The 16957-nt window shown below is 42.8% G+C and overlaps 1 protein-coding gene across 1 annotated transcript in view; it reads right to left on the bottom strand.

Annotated features, from left to right (window-relative positions):
• Window positions 1-10535, bottom strand: part of UBE2H (ubiquitin conjugating enzyme E2 H) — a 104641-nt gene extending 94106 nt beyond the window's left edge. Inside the window, exon 1 of the mRNA XM_046020586.1 lies at window positions 10049-10535. Within this exon, the coding sequence (XP_045876542.1) occupies window positions 10049-10101 (53 nt within the window). The 5' untranslated portion in view covers window positions 10102-10535. The remainder of the gene's footprint in view (window positions 1-10048) is intronic.
• Between the last annotated feature and the right edge of the window lie 6422 nt (window positions 10536-16957).

The raw sequence follows: 16957 nt of genomic DNA, 5'->3' as shown, positions 1-16957 counted from the left end.
GAGGTGTAAATTAGGAATACCAACAGAAAAAGGAAATAAACAAATGGAAATATAGGAAAGGAAATGATAGTCTTGATGAGCTACCAACAGTATTCTGACATATCATGGTTTATCAGTTATAAAACTCAGCTAAATTTCAAAGGAAACACATTAATTACTCAAAGACAGAATGAATCTGGTACATCTAACTATTCTAACCCAAGAGCCTACAGAAAGACAAGACAGATGCAAGTAAGTGTTCTCAAGTATGTAAGTGATTCAATACAGGTATATGTCATTTGATCATCAAAGACTGCCTTTCTTAACTGCCAGGAGAAATGGGCAGCAATCCAGACAAGCAAACTAAAGAACACATTCAAAGGTCTACTTCCTCTCTTTCTTCCACCCATAAAACACATCTGACTTAAAAGTATTTTGTTTTTGTTTCTAATCTCTAAGGATACAAATGAATAAAGGGGCAAGAAACATTATTTTTTTCTCCCTTTACTCATTATGAAGATGGTGGCTGTAGCAAATTGAATGAATCAGTTGATAAAACTAACAGATATTAATAATGTCAAATTCTGTTGCCAAGATTGGTGATTTCTGTTATCAAACATGTATCATGTTCTACATTTTAATGTACTTTGAATATGTAATAAAACCCCCAAATCTCTAAGATCTACATCATGGGGGATGATTTCATTATAAAAGCCTTAGTCTAAATTAGCAGTCTGACCAAGTACTAATTCACAGTTGTGGAACCATATATATATATGTATATAAATATACCATATATATATATAAATATATAAATATACCATATATATATATATATATAAAGGCCATATAAAAGTGACTGTTAATGAAGAAAAAAAAAAAAGTAAATCGTTTCTTTCCTTTGGAGTGAAACAAAAAGGGTTATGTAGTTTCAGGCTGTGCTGCCAAGGAGACTAATTTATATGCAGATTTACATAAATAAGATTAGCAAAAGCATACTAAACATTCAGTTGTCTGTAAGATCATTAAACAATATAACCAACTATATTACACCCAGTGATCTCTGTTATGAACACAATTCTAACTGAATCACCTTCCTATAGGTAACCACAATGGAAAGGTGTACCCAAATTTTTGAATTTTTAAATTATTAATCAACCTTTCTGAAACTATGCAACATAAATCAACTCACTGAAGAGCAATACCCAGATAACCAGTTATACTGGGACCACTAGGACAAAATAACTAAATTTATTTTCACTAAGCTGAGTAGTAGCCCATCTGCTTCTGAGGTAACACGAACCAGGCACACTCTGTATCTACTTTTCTATTTATATTACCTCAACTAAGATTTTATAATCCAAGAAACCTTGAAAAGTGTACATTATAAAAACGTAATACATGGAAAAATGAAGGTTTTGCTTAATGTTAAACAGAAAACTTATAACTTATAATATCAATAACAATTTCACACATAGGGAATATCTCTTACTTTTATACACCTCCCTAAAAGTGTCTATAAGAGACCAAAAAGTTGAATGTAAGACCTAAGATTCCATCTTCCCCGCCAAAAAAAAGATTCCATTCGCAACAAATTTAGCAATATTCTAAATCCCTAAATATGGTCCCTCAAAGTGTATCTGTGGTGGGCCCAGAGACAGACCCACCAGCCCTGTCTGTCTTTCAGAGGATGACAAGGTCCATCCAACCAAACCTCCCCTCTTCACACAGGTTTCCTACTCCTCCCTGACTTCTTTCCAGGGCCAGATCAAAAGATCAGCAGTACCTATATAAACCACCTACTTTTAAACACCCTAGATGCCTAAAAAGCAGGGGAAGGCAAGAAGGATCCCCTCATCCGCATACAGCTGCCCTGTGGGGCTTTCCACCACCTGGCTCTTGAGGATTTGGGTCCTGCCAGGCATAGCAGCTTGCACAAGCACCAGCCTGCAAACAACCAGACACCCTTTGCAACCATCTGGTGAAGCCCAGAGAAGTATCTACAATAGTACCTGCATATAAAAATATTAACAGTTCTTCTAAACCAGGATATCTCCACCCCACCTGAGAATCACTAATGTAACAACAGTCTCTCCAAAGTACACACTGACTTTTCTGTGTTTTTCTATATTGCACTTTAATTACATTTTGGCAATCTGAAAATAACACTCTTAATAAACATGCCCAAAGCATCATCCTTGTGTCTGATGACTGAACCAGTCTTCCCACCAAATAAAATGTCACTTACTACAACCTGAAACCCCTCCTGAAACCAGGAGGTTGTCTTTTTTCTTGCCAGCCAAGTTAAAAGTTCCAGCTGCCAGTAATTCAACTGTTAAAGCAACATGCATGCATACACCTACACATAAATTCAAGTGTCTGTCGTGCACATGTATAAGAACGTGACAATACCAACTACTACAATGTCTTTTTTTCTTATGGCAATGTCTATCAACCCATCAAATAACTTACACCGAATGCCAAAAAGTAAAAAAGCAAACAAATCATCAAAAAAATCTTATTTTGTTAAAAATTAACTTTAAAAATTTTTCAGGGAAACATATAATCTGTTTCTGGTTCTGCAAGAGGGGCCACTGGTTCCTGAATTTAGTCCATATGAAAACTGAAGATACTATTAAGACCTGAACAGAGTCCTACATCAATATTTGTAAACAGCTGTAAATGTAACTGGAGGTGCTAAGTAAAACTAACATGTTAACAAAAACAAAAAACAAAAAACAAAAAAAAAAACACCGGGGCACCTGGGTGGCTCAGTGGGTTAAAGCCTCTGCCTTCAGCTCCGGTCATGATCCAGGGTCTTGGGACCGAGCCCCACATGGGGTTCTCTGCTCAGCGAGGAGCCTGCTTCCTCCTCTCTCTCTCTCTGCCTGTTTCTCTGCCTACTTGTGATCTCTCTCTGTCAAATAAATAAATACAATCTTTTCAATAAATAAATTAATTTTAATAATTAATTAATTAAATTTAAAAAACCACCACCAACAAAAAAAACCCTTATCAATATTTTACAAAAAAAGGGAAACATCAACAAAAAGTGTATTTATCTTTCAGAAAAGGGTAGTCCTACTAACAAATGAAAAAATGAAAGTTATTTGTGACCATAATTCCTGAAGTACCATGTCAAAGGGCCACAAAGCAAAAAGTATTTTACAACAAAAATTTAATTCACTAATTTTGAATAGAGAGGGAGAAACAGTTACAAAACTAGTTTCGACAGATCAGAAATTAGTGCTCTATAATGTTATTTAATGGGATTTCTTTAAAATACAGAACAAAAAATAGTTTAATGTCACGATTTAATTGTGTGTGAAATACAATCATCAGTCAAATTAAATTCAGGATATCTGTTAAAAAGTTAAGCTTATACCTACTCCACGATTTAGCTATTCCACTCCTATGTATTTACAATAATGAAAACACCCATCCAAGCAGCTTCATTTGTAATAGCTCCAAATTAAAAATAACCCAAACACCCATAAAGAAGTAAACGCATAAACAGTGATTTACCTATACAATGTCAGACTACTCAGCAGTAAAAATAACATGGTGAACCCCAAAATCTGATGAAAGAATTCACAAAGAAGTACATATTGTATAATTACATTTATGTAAAATTTTAGAAAATGCAAAATAATCTACAGTGACAGAAATCAATGGTTGTGTTGATAGGCTTCATGGGTGGTATTTATGTCAAAACTTATCTAATTTATCATTTTATAGTTATGTCAATTATACCTCAGTAAAAAAAAAAAAAAAAAAATTGCAGACACCAAAACTAGTTCTATAGCTCTTGCCAGTCAGAGCTCATCACGAATGTGATATATTTAACGTACCAACTCACAGCAGGCACTCTGAGAAGTACACAAGCGTCCTTAATTTAAGGATCACCATTCTCTCTCTCTCTCACACACACACAAGTTTAAAACAAAGAGATCAGAACTCATTTGTCATCACTATGACAGGTTGATTGCTTCACTGCTGAAATCACACCAACTAAAACACAACAGAACAAAATGAGAGCACACGGAGTGTAGCGCCCCACAATTTTTAATTAAATATTTTAATTCAATGGTTACTTTCTTTGATGTAGAAGACAGAATAAAGAAATTAAATATTTTAATCCAAATGGTTATTTTCTTTGATCTAGTAGAAAACAGAAATAACCCAAAAACACAAGAAAAGCCTTATGTACAAGATGTTAATCTCAGTCTTATCACAGAAATAGTGGTGAAGAATTAAATCAATGGCAAGGGCATGAAATGACCTATTACATGAACTCTTCATTATGTTTCATACTTTCAATCAGGAAAATAAGCTGCAAGGAGTCGTAAGCAAAACAGGGCACATACAGTATGAACAACACGTCGAAAATAATATATGAGGTGTAGGAGACTGATAAGAAAAAACACTATAATGTTAATATTTGAGGACAGGGGTTCTTGAACTATAGTCCCTGGACCAACACTATCAGTACCATCTGGGAACCTGTGAGAAATACAAGTTCTCTAGACCCACTGAATCAAGACAACTCTAGAGCTGGCACCCCAGCAACCTGTTTTAACAAACCCTCCAGGTAATTAAGATCACACTATAAGTTTGAGAACCACTGTTTAAAGGACAGGATTATGGGTGACTGTTTTCTTTCCCTTTTTGTAACCTATACTTTGCTCAATTACCTTACTACTTATATAATCCAATTAAGTTTTTCCATTAAAGTATTTTACTAAAAGGTATACTATGGGTCTATAGTAAAGAAGCTATTATACCATAAGCACTTTTACGAGTCTGAACTGCATGCCTAAAAATGCAATGGTTCTTGGAATCATCAAATCTATTAAGGTGAACAAGTGGTGTCTGGGTGTCTCAGGTCATGATTTCAGGGCCCTGGGATTGGTCTCCTGTCCAGCTCCCTGCTCAGGGGGTAGCCTGCTTCTCCCTCTCCCACTCCCCCTGCCTGGGCTCTCTGGTTCTCTCTCAAATAAATAAAATCTTTAAAAAAAAAAAAAAAAGGTAAACAACATACCAATTTCATATATATTTGTGTGTATATATATATACACACACACATAAATCCACGTGTACACACACATCTAAAACAGGTCAAGGTGCTACGGAAATTGCACAACACTAGGAAACCAACAATCCAGGTTTTTCTAACACGTGCACACAAACAGGGTTAAGTGACTTTTATGGGTCACATTTGCAAAAGACTTTTTACCCTAAAAGATGAATTTTTAGGTTTGTGTATAATTTACTAGACCTGCACTGCAGGACTCTCCTGTTCTGAAGCTGTGAATGCTTACTCATGTAGGTTCCTGCTCAACAAAGTACCAGCGCGTTATATTTGTCACCAAAATCTAGGCAGAAAAGACAAATTCAGAACACTGAGAGTTGCCAAAGCTTTAAGTTCTAGCTTGAAGACTATAAAACGGTTCCACCTTCTACCTCATCATCTCACAAAAACAGAGGCCACAGGAAATAAAAGCAGAACACAGGTTCTCTCAATAGACACTGGAGCTAGTTAAAAGATTACAGAATTGTCTACACTTTGAGCACAAATTAAAGAGTAACAAAGACTACTGATTTGGGGATAGAATAACTACTGATTAACAACAAAATACCAAAACTGATGTGAAAGACAAACAGCTATGTTTTTGTTTCTATTTTTTAACATCTATCTTTAAAATACTAGGAATACAGATCGGCATTAAGTCCCATGGCACAAAATTCACTTTTTAACCTTTCTACTCCTTGAAAAATCAATTCTGAAAGTAAATACAAGTTATTCAAAAAGCTGCTACATCGAGAGTTGACCTACTATAAACAGCTTCTTCTTTGATTTTCTTTTTTAATTGCTTAACTAGTTACATAAGCATCATGACCACCCACACTGAAATTTTTCACTACTAAACCCCCAGCACCAAGCCTGGCATAAACAGGGTGCTCAAATGTTTTATGGGGATGAACTTCTTATTGAAAACTTCTGAAACCCTAAGGCAGACACCCAGGATTCTCTAAGACTTCATTAACGCAGTTAATGAATTTAGTAGAAGCCAATGCCCCTTTCAAGCACTCTTCGAGCTTTCGCAAGGAAAATTTACATTTCTACCATACTTTTTGAATCCCTGCGTGAGCCATGGAAGTACATTTAAGGTGGCAGCATACCCTACTTTAAGTTACTGCAACTCCCCCTGAAAAAGGGAATCTTTGAAAACTTGGTATTATAAAGATCCAAAATCTCACCAATAACAAATACAGTACATGCCAAGTCCCCATTATCAGGTTCACTTTTCTGATTTAACCTTGAACATTTATTTCTTGTCATCTAAAATCAGGTTTTCCTCTTTCTAACCCTTGAAAATATACTTGATCCTGGTAACACTACTCACAGGGCCTCCCCAGCCCCTACTTCTTTTGTATATAAACACACTCTGGTCACACACTCCCATCAGCTGTTTGGTAGCTCCGCCCCTCCTCCTTTTCCGGGTAGTAACAGAGCAGCCAATGAGCTGTGAGGAGCTGTGCCTGAGGCCTTTTGCCTGCATACGCTTTTCCAAAACAAGCAGCTCCAGCCTTCAGCAGGGGCCACTGGTTCACAGATAAAAGGATCACCAGGCTGTGCAACAGGGTGAGACGAGTAACCCCCACCAACAAGGAAACCCGTGTAATCTGAGCTGTTTGTTCCTCCACCAGGGAGAATTTAAACCGATATTCCTTTAGGGCAAATCACGCTTTAAGGTCAACAGAGTCCCAGTTCTCAGACAATCAAAATAATCAGAGATGGAAACCTCAACGCTTGCCAGGCTGGAACGGCACAGTATAACCTGACTTTGAAAACAAATGGCCACACCATTCACAACCATTCCACAGGATTTGGGCAAACCAAGTTTTTTTGACTGGGACACATTCCTACAGGGCCCAAAAGTCGGTATATCAGTCTCCAGGCTTCTGCAGAGGTTTGCACAACCCTCAGCAAAGGATCAGAACAGAAACAATGAATGAGTCAGAGTTTCAGAACATAATCGCCCAGCAGATTATTAAGTGCATCCGTGCAAAACACTCACTCCCTGCATAACTTGAGAGTCAGCTCTCCTCCTACCAATCCGTCACAAAAGAAATACCACCGACTCCCAACAACCACCACAGACAGTGTCTCCAAAAGAACCTAGCGAGCTGGTGGAAAGCAGTGGCCAATTAGTTACACATCCCCTTCTTTCCCTACCCCCACACCACTACTTTCCTACTATATAGGTTCCCTGCCAAGCTGTAAATCGTGGTGGCATAATTACACTCAGGAGACATCCAAAAATGGGCTGAAACAGGAGATTGCAATGAAACCAGCTATCGGCCTCCAAACCAAAGAAATCATCAAGGGGCACTGAGGGGCAAAAAGCAAGTACATTCCTTCAAACCTTCTCTACTTCCTCTCCACCATCTTTCATTTTCAACCCCCGGCCCTCTCACACAATTGTACTAATTTTAATAGTGGGCTGCAAAATTTTTCCTTCCATTTTTTTGTTAAATATACCTAGCTCAAAAATTATTGGCTCCATTTGGGCCTACTAATATGAATTCAACAGAGAAAAGAGGCCACAAAATCTCTCATCCCCACAACACACATGCACACACAAAAGGAAATACAAAAATTTTAACTTCCAAACTATGTGAGACCAGAAAATAACAAATACGAAACAAAGGTAACCTCTGGCTTTTAAGTCCTGAGACTGTTGTCCTCCTATCTCAGAAATCTATGATTTTAAAGGGCCTCTGCTTTCTTTTGTCAGAAAGGAGGAAGGTGGGGAAAGAACAGAAGGCCAATGCATCTTTGCCTTTCTTCATATTCTACTAAAAATAAGCTATGAAATAAGCCACTTAGGGGAAGAAAAAAGAGAAAGACACCCTGCTGTTCTTTGTCTGTTTTCCTCTCCCTCTCCACCCCCCACACCCCGACTCCTAAATGCGGTAATCATTCTAGATGCCACAACTACTAAATGAACAAAAGGCAGTGTATGGAAAAGGCATCAGGTCAAGTTAGGCCTCACCCTTTATCCCCAATCTTCTAAAAATATATATGTATATAATTTGAGACTCTGACATTGATCAAAAACAGCTGGAATTCTCTCTCCACCTCCATCCCAATTAAACATTAGGTAGAAATTTGCATTAGGTGTGACAGTAACTCTTAATTCAGGATAAAAATAACTCCGATTCTGCCGCATGTCATTTCCTAGTTTCTAAACAAAAATAAAACCCGAAACTGCTTTGTGTAAAATGTACACACAACCATAGTTACAAGTTTTCCTGCAACCTTATGAAAAGCCAACATTACTGGCATCATTCACACATTTACAAAACTCAATCACAGTCACAAACTGCTCCTAAGAATCAATTTCACTTGTGCCTAGACATATTTGGAACATGTATTTTATTATTTGCTCCTCTCTGTAATGCCCCCTCCCACCTCCCAAAAACTCTAAACTTCAAACCCTAAAACTTAGAAGTCTATCTACTACTGTTCCTAATTTCTAGCTAAGTTTTCCTGAGGAGAAAAACACCTTATTCCTGAAAAAAGGAAAAAAAAAATCTCTTGCCCAGGCAATGTCTCTCCCATCCCCCACTTCCAAACCAAATACAAAAACTACTTTTTTAAACTTCGGAGAATTCCATAACTGAGTATTTAACAATAACCATCAACCTCTAAAAATAAGAAAAACGTCCTATCAAAACCAGTACCAAATAAAAGGAAGAAAGAAGCAATTCACCTGAAGAATCTAGCCAAACAACTTGAGTTATATAAACAAAACCCTGCAACAGGGGGAAATGGTGGGGGGATGGGGGTAAAGGAGAAAGAGAAGCAGGAGACAGGACTTTTTAACTGCGTTTCACACACCACCACTCCCCATCCCCGGTCCCCTTCTCCCCAGGGATTAGCTGTTCAGAACACTGGGCTCATTTCCTCTCCCACCCACCCCCCCAACGCTCTAAATTACCCCTCAAAAATTTTCTAGATTTGTCACAGGAACCTTCGCGAATTTCTCGAGCTGGTCATGAAATAATCAGTCTGGACTCAAACCAAAACCACGGCCCGAAGGGCCCTTATCAGTTACAGCATTCCCACTGCTACCTCCTAAGTACATAAAGTTGAGGGGGGGGGGTGTGGAAATAAAGGGTGTCACTTGGTAAAATCAGGGCAGTTATTCCCCAAGAACCTTACCCTCATTGAGGGAGTTTGCTTAACTGGCCAGTACAGGGGCTATTTTGTCAAGGAGAGATCCTCTTTCTCTCCCTCCCCCAGCTGTCATATCCACAATATGGAGGGTGGCTTGCTAGAGGGCCTAGGGGTCCTCACCACATCCAACTATGGGTGGGACAGGCTTTGTCAGTGAAAAAACAAAACAAAACAAAACAAAACGGTGGGGTTCTTTTAGGCACCAGAAAGCTTAACAAGAGTCTCTGATTTAAAACACTAAGAGCTCTTTATTACAACAGGGGGCACGGAGCAGACTACTCTTCCTAATATAGAAAGGAATTAAGGATAAAGGAGGTCACTTGAGTTACCCCAGTTCAAGAAGCATAGTGAATGGAGGGAATGGAGGCATCTCAAGAAAGGAAGAAAGGCTTCACTCTCTGGAATTTCTATCGGGAGTCCCTAAATTCAGAGCGAGCGAACAGGAGAGACCCTGAGATGGGCATGGTGGTCAAGAGAGGTGGATGGTCCTGCAGAAAAAGAAAAGAAAAAAAAAAAAAAAAAAAAAAGGCCGTCTTGGGAATCCAAGCGTCGTGGAGGAAAGTCACAGGCAATGAGGGTGCAGAAGAGGGAGGAACAACGCACATTTCGGGGTGCTGCAGATAAAGGGGGAGCTGAAAAGGCTCTAGGCTCCAGGGAGGTGCCAAGGAGCCGCCGTAGGCACTGGGGGGAGGGAGGAAAGGAAGGGAGCCTCGGACAGTGGCCGGGAGTGCCCCAGGGCCCCTGGCTGGGTTTCAGGGGTGCCCTGGGCATCCTCACACCGCCCCCACTCGACAGCCCGAATCCCCCCTCCACGAAGGATACAGCTTGACCACGTCCGTGTCCATCCGCCTCTTGCCCGGACTGGGGGATGACATGGTGTCGCCGCTGCCTCCCCGTCGCCTGCGCCGCCGCCTCTCTCCTTTCCTCGGCCCGTCTATCACGGGCCCCGGGCCCCGGCTCTGAGGAGCCCGCGGCCGCGCTGGCTCCTCGGGGGAGGTGGCAACACCCCCGCGGTCCTGTCCGATCCCGTCAGCCGCCGCCGCCGCCCCCCGCACGGGGGAACACCGAGCACTGTCCGGCCGAGTGGGGGTGGGGACCCCGCGGCGCCCGGCTCGGGCTGCCCCTCTCTGGCTGTGGGTTCCTCCGCGGCCTGGCCCCGGCGCTACTCTGCGCCGCGCGTCGCTCCCTCCTGCCTGCTCTAGCTCGCTCGTCTGCTCGCCCGCTCACCCTCTCGCCGACTCCCTAGCAGCCTCCACGACAAGCGGACGACTCCTGCTCAGTCGGCCTCTCTACCCGAGCCTCGCTCTGGGCGCCGTGACGTCACCTCTGTGACGTCATCGGAGGGGCGGGCCCAGCTGGCGAAAGGGGTGGGGCGCCGCGGCCACGGCGTGGCCTTTCCCGGGTGGTTCTGGGAGATGTAGTTCCTCTTTCTCTTGCCCTCACAGCCCTGTGCCCCCTCCCCCAACTCCCTCCGCACACTTAATCGCTCAACTGCCAGTGTCGTTATCATCATCATAAACGATAATAGTAAATAATGGCAATATTACATTTGTGTGTTTTGGGGTAATGAACCACCTTCTCATATACACTGTGAAGAAGGCTGTTTATTTGATTTGAGGTGGCAATTACTAGGATAGGCACCAAAATCAGAAAATTCCCACAGGAGCGGGTTCCCTGCACCCTGCCCCCTCCTCGGATGGAGAGAATCTGTTTGCGGCGATTGTAGACTATAGCAAGGCTTCCTCAGAGCTTGCAAATCAGGGTTCATCACCCTCCATATAGAGAGGCCCACTATTTCAAGGATTAGACTTGAGGCTGCAAGTTGGCAAGACCAGAAATAATTTGGTACTAGCATCCTTACCCCACAGAGTATGAGGTAATTTCACAAAGCGAATGACTGATAGAAGCAGAAACACCCCAAATATGCTGTAGTTCAAAGGACAAAGATTATTCTGTCCTCCACACTCCTGTACCAATGCTATATATTCCATCATTAATTCCATAAACATTTATTGAACACCTATTGTGTGTGAATCACTCTGCTGGACATGAGGATATCATGGTGAACTAAGACTTTAAATTTACACAGCCCTTTCAATATGGTCTGTGGATCTAGAGTGTCAAGCATCACCTGGGAACTTGTTAAAAATGCAGGCCAGAGCTTCACCACAGACCTACTGCATTAGAATCTGCAGTTTAACAAGGTCCCGGGGTAGTTCTTATGTGCAGTGAAGTTTGAGAGTCACTGCTCCACAAAGCACTCCATAAGAAGTGGTATGGGACCCAGGAGTCAACCAGGCAAAGAGGACAGGAAAGAATGATCTAGGCATCTCCTGATGTGTATATCACATTTTTGCTGTCAAAATTTTTATCTGTTCCCTCTTTCCTATGAATACACTTGTGTTTTGTCGGACTGTGTGCTGTGAGATGGGTCCCTTTATATTAACCCCCCCACCCGCCTTGACACAAACACGCACTCACACCTGGGGCAGCAGCAACCAACTAAAATTGAGCATTCTTTACTCCTACCATTCCATCCCTCCAAAGGACTAGTCATTTGTGCCTGTGCTTAATATACATAAACTAAAATTTGCCATTTCAATCATTTTAAGTGCACAATTCAGTGTATTAAATACATTCACAATGTTGTACAACCATCACTACTCTCCCTTTCAGGAACTTTTTCATCATCCCAAGCAGAAACTCCATACCCGTTAGACAATAATTCCTCAATCATTCTCCACCTGCTCCCCAAGCCCCTGATAACCTCTACTCCACTTTATGAAAAAGATGATTTTTTTAAAGATTTTATTTATTTATTTGACAGATAGAGATCACAAGTAGGGAGAGAGGCAGGCAGAGAGAGAGAGAGAGGAGGAAGCAGGCTCCCTGCTGAGCAGAGAGCCCGATGGGGGACTTGATCGCAGGACCCTGGGATCATGACCTGAGCGAAAGGCAGAGGCTTTAACCCACTGAGCCACGCAGGCGCCTCTGAAAAAGATGATTTTTTTAAAAGATTTTATGTATTTATTTGACAGAGAGATCACAAGTAGGCAGAGAGGCAGGCAGGCAGAGAGAGAGGGGAAAGCAGGCACAGAGAGCCTGATGCGAGGCTCGATCCCAGGACCCTGAGATCATGACCCAAGCCGAAGCTAGAGGCTTAGCCCACTGAGCCACCCAGGTGCCCCTATGAAAAAGGCTATTTTAACTGCTCCTGAAAGGGGTACATTGGTCTTTCCTACTGCACATAGCAATTCTGTCAGAAGGAAGACCCGAGGAGATGTCTAAACCCTTTTATGTGATCACTTTGTTAAAGGGAGATCAGGATGGAGCAGAAAATTGTTCTTCACTGTCTCCTCTAGGCTCTCCAGGCTCCTGTTGCTATTACCTCCTCTCTCAGCACTTCTCCTCACTCTTCTTCACCTGAGTAACCCCCGTTCGAGTGTTAAGACAATGATGCTCAACCTTCGGTGTGCTTCAGAATCATCTGGGGAGCTTGTTAAGTTCACAAAGGTCCGGGGCCCCCACCACTGGGGATTTTGATTCAGAAGGTCTGGGGCAAGGTTTGGATGTCCACGTCTTTAACAAGTTCCCCAGATGATTCTGATGCAGGCCAAAATTTGAGAACCACTGTCTGAAGATGCCTATAGGCCTCAGCACTTTCCAAATGCCTGCCTGACCTCTCCAGGTGAGTCTTGTGTTTCCATAATATCCTGTGCAAATAAGGATGTTTCCTCCCCACCTGAGAGCAAGGTGGCAGGCTCAGAGGACCCAAAGGTGTTTCCAGAACAGAAAGAACAGGTCAAGGATGGGTCTCTCGAGAAAAAAGGGAATAGGGAGGATCTAGAAATTATCCCTGGTGCGCTTTAATTTTTACAGATGCTATGCTGCTGTGATCCAAGCTCTAAGCAAAAATAACCAGAGACGTGTTTAGAGAAACTTGTTCCAAACAACACTGGAGAAGGTGGAGCTGTTCTACCTAGAAATGCAATGGAGATTTAGCCCTCCGAGACGTCACTGAAAAGCAATCACCTAGAGAAGAGTTATTGTCTAGAAAGGATCTTAGCTCTGGGTTACTCAGGACAAACCTGCCCTTCCCCAGCCCTTAATTATGCCTCAGCTAATTGCAGATCTCCTCCCAGAACCTCAGTGTTCTCATCTGTAAAATGTGGCCCATAATGCCCTATCCACTTGAGTGGGTTGATGGAATAAATGGAAAGGATGAATGTGAAGGCCCCTCGTAAACTATAAATTGCTTTTCATAAAGGTAACATGAAGTGTTGATTACAAGATGCAATATATTATTGGTGGTGGTATTATTATTTTATTATTAATCTCAAACCCCCATTTGCCCCACTCTTTTTTTTTTTTTAAAGATTTATTTTTTTGACAGATAGAGATTACAAGTAGGCAGAGAGGCAGGCAGAGAGAGAAAGAGGAGGAAGCAGGCTCCCAGCCAAGCAGAGAGCCCGATGTGGGGCTCGATCCCAGGACCCTGGGATCATGACCTGAGCCGAATGCAGAGGCTTTAACCCTCTGAGCCACCCAGGCGCCCCCCATTTGCCCCACTCTTTATGCCCTCTCTATCATTTAAGGAGAAAGGTCTTCAGGTGGGGTTTTTTGTATTTTTTTTTTTTTAGATGTCATAGTGTCAATTCTTTTTCTTTGTGGTTAAAGTACGTTCACGTTTTTTATGACACGCCTTTTCTCTCTGGGCACTTTGCCATTTGCTCCTTCATAAATCCATTTCCTCTAATCTGACTTGGTCCCCTCTCCTCCACTGCAAGCTCTCCCCTCCCCTTCCCAGAGCCTCAGGAGATTCCTGAATGTGCCCTTGACCAGGTAGGTTCAAAAGGTGACTTCAAAGTGGTGGTGCCAAATGATAGTCTTTGTTTGACTTCTTCTTTTTTTTTTTGGCTTACAAAACCTGGAGCTCTTCTCGAACAATGTTAAGTTTGAGCCCACCTTTTTTTTTTTTTACTCACCTTTTTAATCCAATATTTTAGCCATTCAGAAGGTCAATAATTTACTCTAAGACAACACTGGGGCCTGGGAGTGTCTGTTTATATGTGTGCACACACATGGCAATGTGCTGGAATGAACCATGTTTTTCCTTATCAGGTACAACCAGGGTGCTGTGAGGGAACAGCTGTCCAGTCGGCCTGAGTCACCGTGTTGCAATCTGGGAAATGTATTCGGGCCTGTTTATCTCTCCCCAGGGCAGGGCCCGGCTTGACCAATGGAGTCTTTGATCTCAGGAGCTGCTTCCCAAAGGCAAGCAAACAAGTTGGGAGAGAATATAATGCTTTGGGCAAGACACTAAGAGGGAGCAAGAGGAAAACCATCATTTGATGGAGTGAGTAGAAGACCCCCGCCCAAACAGCCTAAACACCCTAAAAGCCGCCCTCTCTCTGAAGGCTTGGGCCGCTGCCTTCGGCTCAGGTCATGATCTCAGGGTCCTGGGATCGAGCCCCGCATCGGGCTCTCTGTTCAGCACAGAGCCTGCTTCCCCCTCAATTTCTGCCTGACTCTCTGCCTACTTGTGATCTCTCTCTCTCTGTCAAATAAATAAATAAAATCTAAAAAAAAAAAAAGAGCTCTAAAGCCAAAAGGAATTTATCACTGTCCCCACCAAAGGCCAAGATCCCTCAAATAAGGCCTCCTGATTCCATTTGACCATTTCTTTTTTTTTTTTTTTTAGATTTTATTTATTTATTTGACAGAGAGATCACAAGCAGACAGAGAGGCAGGCAGAGAGAGAGAGAGAGAAGCAGGCTCGCTGCCGAGCAGAGAGCCCGATGCGGGGCTCGATCCCAGGACCCTGAGACCATGACCTGAGCCGAAGGCAGCGGCTTAACCCACTGAGCCACACAGGCGCCCCCCATTTGACCATTTCTATCGGGGAAATAGTTTCCTTTTTTTTTTTTTTTAAGATTTTTATTTATTTATTTGACAGAAAGAGACACAGTGAGAGAGGGAACATAAGCAGGAGGAGTGGGAGAGGGAGAAGCAGTCTTCCCGTCGAGCAGGGAGCCCAATGCAGGGCTCAAACCCAGGACCCTGGGATCATGACCAGAGCCAAAGACAGACACTTCACAACCGAGCCACCCAGGTGCCCTGAAATAGGTTCATTTTGAGCTCTCACTCTCAGCATCTGAGATCACAGGTCCGGACCCCTCTAGAAGCCAAATAACAGCAGCTTCCTTGCTGCTATGGAAATAAAGGCTGAAAAGAACACCTCAAGGGGTGCTTGACTGGCTCAGTCTCTTGATCTCGGGATTTTGAGTTCGAACCCCATACTGGGTGTAGAGACTACTTAAGAACAAGGAAAGAAAGAAATGTAATCATTTCAAGCCACCTCCGTGTAACCCTGTTACAATCTGTCCCCACAGAGGCAGTCAGGGGGAGCTCAGGAACATGCGGGTCAGACGGCAGCAAGGACAGAAAGATTTCATCTCCCACCCAGGTTGTTTTGCTTGCTACCTGTCCTCCTTGGACAAACAGGAAGCCCCCCAAAGCGGCATGATTCAGAGAGAGCATGGAACTTAGAGACAGACAACCCTTTCCAGTCCCGGGTCTGCTGCCTATTATTGCTATCATTTGGGGAAGGAACCCAACCTTTGTGTTTCAGTTTACTCATCTGTAAAATGGGATGAGAGTACTCTCATACCCTTGCCTAGATCAATAGAAGAGATGTTGCATCCTCCGAAGTGCCAGTCATGTAAGATATTATCATGACCCTCCCCCATACACACACAAAAACACCCACACACCCCAGCACCAAGGCACAAGGAGGGAGCAAGATTGGAAATGATCGACTGCTCCATGGGGGTGGGGGAGCGCTCACCTGGACCAGCTGCCCTGCCGGAAGCCTTTGTTTTGCCAGCTATAGCCTCCTGCCCTTCCTTAACCCCCTGATCTGGAAGTGCTGGAGGCCCCAGACTCAGCCCTAGTCTCTGTCCTTCTTTATCCACATTTAATCCCTGGGGGACCTCATCCAGTCTCAGTTTAAATTGCCAAGCATGATCTGACTCCCCAGTGTACGTTTCTTTTTTTTTTTTTTTTAAGATTTTATTTATTTATTTGACAGACAGAGATCACAAGTAGGCAGAGAGGCAGGCAGAGAGCAGGAGGAAGCAGGCTCCCTGCTGAGCAGAGAACGTGATTCGGGGCTCAATCCCAGGACCCTGAGATGATGAGCTGAGCCCAAGGCAGAGGCTTAACCCACTGAGCCACCCAGGTGCCCCCCCAGTGTATGTTTCTGATTGTAGCCTTGTCCCTGAACTCCAGACACATACACACAGTTACCTCTTTGCTATCTGCTCAAGTCCCAGAATAAACTTCTGACACCATCCCCACCTCTTTCTCATATAGTTTTCCCTGGTCCATAAATGGCAGACATTAAGTTGAAATATAAGAAACTGTCATTTCTAAAGTTAAGAACGGTCAAATATTGGCCACTTCATTTGGTTCAACCTAATGCATCCTGCCAGTTGCTCAGGTCAGAGTTGGGGCTCCCATTCCTGACCTCTCTCTTTCTCTAACACCCTACATCCAATCTACCTGGAAATCCTGTTGGCTCTACTATGAAATACATCCAGAATCTTTTTCCCACCATCTCTACGAAGCCATCATCATTACTACAATCATTTCCCAGCTGACCTATCTTCAACCCCCAAATTCATTAATATAGAAGCCAGTGATCCTTTTAAACCACAAATCAGATCTTGT

Source organism: Meles meles, chromosome 10 (genome assembly GCF_922984935.1).
Source record: "Meles meles chromosome 10, mMelMel3.1 paternal haplotype, whole genome shotgun sequence".
Classification (NCBI taxonomy): domain Eukaryota; kingdom Metazoa; phylum Chordata; class Mammalia; order Carnivora; family Mustelidae; genus Meles; species Meles meles.
This window is presented reverse-complemented; position numbering and strand designations above follow the sequence as displayed.